Raw genomic sequence first — 5,716 nt, forward strand, 5'->3', positions numbered from 1 at the left:
CGACTACGTGGGAGTCCAGTGACATAGCCATTACGCTAACTGCTGGTTCCCTCTATTTATTTATTTTAATTTGACCAGAGAGCGGCAGAGTGAGAGGAAGAGAGAGAGGGGGAAAGTAAGAAAGCAAGCTGCCAGGTCCAGGACTTGAACCGTGGTTGGCCGTGTAGAAGTCCAGCGCCCTTAACCACTATGCCATCTGCTAGCCCCTATTTATTCATTTTAATTTTGACCAGAGAGGGACAGAGAGAGAGAGAGAGAAAGTGAGAAAGCAAGCCTCTGGGTCCAGGACTCAAACCACGTGGGAATTCGGCGCCTTAACCACTACATCACCTGCTGGTCCCCATGTTCCCCCTTCTAATTCTGCCTTTCTTTTATCCTTATTCTTGCAAAAGACCCATTTTCCTGTTGTTTTATTATTTTTTTCTTTTGTTAGAGGGAGAGTGGGCTGGTGAGAGAGACAGAGAGGGAAAGTAAGAAAGCACCCCTCCCAGGGAGCACGGTTATGCTGCAGCCCAGTCCCCTCCTAGGATTTTGGACTTGCACACGCATGCACCTGGTGTGTTTCTCAAGTTGTCAGTTCTGGGACTTGAACCCCACAGTCGGCCATGTGGTATCCAGCTGTCTCAGTCACCAACACTAACTGTCCACCCCCCCTTTTTTGAAAGATTTTTGCTATAGGGTGTGTGCGCTTATAGAAGAGACAGAGAGACAGAAAGCGAGAAATCACTCCCCAGGAGGATGGCCACGCCGCAATCCCTTCTCCTCCATTCTCCTCTCTGGGTTTTTTGAGCATGCACGCACACGCACCCAGTTTTAATTTCAAGCCACTGGATCCAGGATCCGAACCATGGCTAGCCCCATGGGAGTCTAGCTCCCTAACTATTATGCCACCAGTTGGCCCCCCCCCTTTTTTTTTTCTTTTCTTTTCTTTTTTTTTTTTTTTGGAGAGGGTTTTTCTATAGGGCACATGCACTTGCCAGACAGACAGAGAGACAGAAAGTGAGAAATCACCCCCCAGGGGGGATGGCCACACCGCAATCGCTTCTCCTCCATTCTCCTCTCAGGATCTTGGGCATGCACGCACACGCGCCCGGCATGAGTTCAAGCCACCGGGTCCGGGACTTGAACCGCAGTTGACTATGTGGGAGCCCAGGACATAGCCATTACGCCTACTGCTGGTCCCCACGTATGCATTTTTCAGGCCGCTGGGTTTGGGACTGGAACTGCAGTCGGGTATGCTGCAGCTCAGCACCTTAACCACCACGCCACCTGCTGGTCACTCCACTCTGGCTTTTGCCCCTATTTTGGTCTCTGGCCCTTTTTGAGAATATGGCAGAAACTGAATTATCTACCTAGAAAAATGCATGCACCTACTTTTCCAGGAGAGTTAGCCAACAGATTCTGGGGTGTCTAGGACCCCCAAAGCCACCTGGCCTGGGTCTGTGGGCCCCAGTGCCTTCCCAGAATTTCCTCTTTCTGTAGTCCATGTCCAAATATCTCTCAGACTCCCCCTGGCCTGGCCTCCACCCCAGCCCTCCCTCTGACTTCAGCCACCCAATTTGGGGATTGCTATCTCTTTCCCCCACATTGGAGCTTTCTTTATTTTTGATTCTTTTAAAAGAATTATTGTTTATGTTACTTTATTTATGTATTTAATTTTCATTTGACAAGAGAGGGACAGAGTGAGAGTGAAAAAGAGGAAGTAAGAAAGCAAGCTACCAGATCCGGGACTCGAACCGCAGTCACCCATGTGGGAGTCCAGGGCCCTTAACCACCATGCTACCTGCTGGCCCCTCTTTATTCTTTTTTCTTTTAAGAATGATTTTATTTAACTTTAGTTATTTTAATTTGACCAGAGAGAGAGAAAGGGAAAGTGAGAAAGCAAGCTGCCCGGTCTGGGATTCGAACCGTGGTCGGCCATGTGGGAGTTCAGTGCCCTTAACTACCACGCCACCTGCTGGCCCCACTGGAGCTTCCTTGATAACCCTCTCTGCCCTCAGTCTTTTCCGGTACAAGCATCCGTCTGAGGAAGAGCTTCGGGCACTAGCCGGGAAACAGAAGCCCAGAGGCCGGAAGGAACGGTGAGTGAGTGTGTCCCCTCCCAGGGACAGCCTTCTCCTGTCCTGGGGCTCCACGCTGCGGGGACACTGGGTCTGCCCTCTCACACTTCCTGGTGCTGTCCCGGACACAGGTGGTCGGGGCGACCCTGAAGGGACAGATTCATTGTCAAGGTAGCAACTCACTTAGGTTTTGCTCTGGGTCAGCCCTGGAGGGGTGGGAGGTACCCGTATTCTGAGGTGCACAGGGCCCTGACGCTGGGGACAGAATGCCACTCTCACCTGTCCCCTTCCTTGCCTCCAACCCTGCAGGTGGGCCAATGGCCTTAGTGATGAGAAGCCATTGTCTGTGCCCCGAGATGCCCCTTTTCAGCTGGAGACCTGCCCCCTCACGACCGTCGATGCCCTCGGTAACAGCTCAGTCCTGGTTGCCAGACTCCCCTCCCTTGGCCCTGCGGGTCACCATGCCGTCATGGGGGATGGGGGTCAGGAGAAGGTACGGGCTGGGCAGGGGCTAAGCCGCGTGTCCCCACAGTCCTGCACTTCTTCCTGGAGTACCAGTGGTTCGTGGACTTTGCCGTGTACTCGGGTGGCGTGTACCTCTTCACAGAGGCCTATTATTACGTGCTGGGCCCAGCCAAGGAGACCAACATCGCCGTGTGCTGGTGTCTGGTCACTGTGGCCTTCTCCATGTATCCTTGCTTCCCGCTGCTCCCCCTCTCCCCCCCAACACTGCTATGTCAGTTACTGCCTCTGTCTCCCCAAACTCAGTGGCATAGAGAAGGCTCCGTTTTGCTCTGTGGGTGGATAGGCCGGACAGGGCTCTGCTGGGCCGGTTCATCTCCACTCCTCGCGGTCTTGTCTCCCACCAGAAAGCCAAAGGGTACTGCCTGCTGCATCCCTGTCCCTTCCACCACATTCTCTGTGTCAGAGTGAATCAGGCCCAGGAAAGAGATGCCCCTCTGTGCAATTTTTTTTATTTTTTATTTTTTGCTATGGGTGTGTGTTTGACCAGAATGACTGGGACAGACCCACGGGGTCGCACCCCAATGGTCGGATGCCACACACCAGCACATACCCCCATGGAACCTGCTGCCCTAGAACTGCCCCACAATTCCATAGTGCACCGCCCCACCAGCCCCGGGGTCGCTCCAGGGAAAACGGATTTGGGAGACAGATGTTGCCACGATGCCCCTTCCATGTACAGTCTGGGACAGGACAAACACCGGCCTGTGCCAACACTTTAAGGATGGGAAGCACATGGGACTAACAGCGTAATGGCTATGTTGCTGAACTCCCATATAGTTGACCGTGGTTCGGGTCCCGGACCCGGTGGCTTAAAACTCACACCGGGTGCGTGTGCGTGTGTGCCCAAGATCCCGAGAGGAGAATGGAGGAGAAGGGATTGCGGCGTGGCCATCCCCCCTGGGGGGTGATTTCTCACTTTCTGTCTCTATGTCTCTCTCTGTCTGTCTGGCGAGCGCACACGCCCTATAGCAAAAACCTCTCCAAAAAAAAAAGATTTTTCCCATAGGGCCTATGCACTTGCCAGAGAGACAGAGAGACAGACTACACATTTTTTATTAAAGGTCATAGAAGCCAGATGCAAACAGGAAGCTAGAGAGATTAACGATGGAAAATATGCACAAAGAATGCTACTCGTGTGGAGTGGGTTTGTGGAGAGAGAAATCTTTTTTCACTTTTTTTTTTTTTTTTTTTTTTTTGGTTTTTTTTTAGGTTTTTGTCATACGGCACGTGCACTCACTGGAGAGAGACAGAGAGATAGAAAGTGAGAGATCACCCCCCCAGGGCGGATGGTCACACCACAGTTCCTTCTCCTTCATTCTCCTCTTGAGATTTTGGGTATGAACACACATATGCCCAGCATGATTTTTAAGCTACCGGGTCCGGGACTTGAACTGCATTTGGTCATGTGGAATCCATTGCCTTAACCTCCACGCCACCTGCTGGACAACCCCTCCCTTTTTTTTTTTTTTGGAGAGATTTTCACCGTAGGGTGCGTGCGCTCGCCAGACAGACAGAGAGAGACATAGAGACAGAAAGCGAGAAATCACCCCCCAGGGGGGATGGCCACGCCGCAATCCCTTCTCCTCCATTCTCCTCTCGGGATCTTGGGCACGCACACACACGCACCCGGCATGAGTTTAAGCCACCGGCTCTGGGACTTGAACCACAGCCGACTACATGAGAGTCCAGCGACATAGCCATTATGCTAACTGCTGGTTCTCTTTTATTTAATTGTCAAAACATGCACTTACCAGAGACCCAGGGAGAGGGAGAGGGAGAAAGCTCCTCCCCAATCGAGTGTAGTCATGCCAATCTCTTCTCTAGTTCTCTATCCTGTTGGGATTTTGGGAATACACACAGGACCGCCATGTTTTTCTGTGTTTTTATTTTGTTTTCTTTTACTTGATTTACTCATTTATTTTACTTATTTATTATTATTATTATTATTACTATTTTTTTGGAGAGTTTTTTGCTATAGGGTATGTGCGCTTGCCAGAAAGACAGAGAGAAACGGAGAGACAGAAAGTGAGAAATCACCCCCCAGGGGGGATGGCCACACCACAATCCCTTCTCCTCCATTCTCCTCTCGGGATCTTGGGCATGCACGCACACGCACCCGGCATGAGTTTAAGCCACCGGCTCTGGGACTTGAACCACAGCCGACTACATGAGAGTCCAGCGACATAGCCATTACGCCAACTGCTGGTCCCAGTAAAATAATTATTTTAAAAAAGGGGAGAGAGATGGCGTATCTGTGAACATGAGTTGCAGAGACATGGCAATTTTTTTTTTTTTTTTTTTTGCTATAAGATGCGTGCACTCACCAGAGAGACAGAGACAGACAGACAGAAAGGAAGAAATGACTCCCCAGGGGGGATGGCCACACCACAATCACTTCTCCTCCATTCTCCTCTCAGGATTTTGGGCACACACGCACACACACTCACACAGTGCTGTGTCCAGGACTCGAACCGTCGTCAGCTACAACCGTGGTCAGCACCTTAACCACTCTGCTCCCTGCTGGCCCCGTGGTGGCAATTCCTAAGTGGCCACAGCGGTTGGGATGAGGCCCCCACCCACCAAACAAGCACCAGGCTCATCCCCCCCACCTGGGTCTCGGGACCCCAAATTTGAGCTCCTCCAGGACACCCCCATGGGCGTGACGTGGAGGAGCGTTTGTGTCCTGGAGCTGTGGCATCCCAGGCTGGAGGGATGGGGGTGGACCGGGGACACCTACACGCGGAGCGTCCTTAGCTGTGTCCCCAGCAAAGTGTTCCTGACCGTGACCCGGCTGTACTTCAGTGCCGAGGAGGGCGGCGAGCGCTCCGTCTGCCTCACATTTGCCTTCCTGTTCCTGCTGTTGGCGATGCTGGTGCAGGTGGTGAGGGAGGAGACCCTGGAGCTGGGCCTGGAGCCAGGTACGTGTGCAGGGCCACTGTCCCTGTCACTCTTCTCTCACTGTCAGCTGACCGGGACACGTGTTTATTTTATTTATTTATAAATGTTATTTCTTCTTTTTTTTTTTTTTAATTTATTCATTCATTTATTTTAATGTGACCAGAACGAGACAGAGAGAGAGAGGGAGAGAAAGTGGGAAAGCAAGCCACCAGGTCCAGGACTTGAACCGTGGT

General features: G+C 51.8%; 1 protein-coding gene across 1 annotated transcript in view; it reads left to right on the forward strand.

Moving 5' to 3' along the window:
* Window positions 1–5,716, forward strand: part of TMEM161A (transmembrane protein 161A) — a gene marked incomplete in the record, with an annotated part of 19,062 nt that overhangs the window by 5,142 nt on the left and 8,204 nt on the right. The window contains 4 exon segments of the mRNA XM_014587313.1: window positions 2,001–2,081; window positions 2,370–2,467; window positions 2,593–2,749; window positions 5,352–5,503. Coding sequence (XP_014442799.1) covers window positions 2,001–2,081; window positions 2,370–2,467; window positions 2,593–2,749; window positions 5,352–5,503 — 488 coding nt within the window.

Source organism: Tupaia chinensis, unplaced genomic scaffold (genome assembly GCF_000334495.1).
Source record: "Tupaia chinensis unplaced genomic scaffold, TupChi_1.0 Scaffold000201_1, whole genome shotgun sequence".
In the NCBI taxonomy this organism is placed as follows: Eukaryota; Metazoa; Chordata; class Mammalia; order Scandentia; family Tupaiidae; genus Tupaia; species Tupaia belangeri.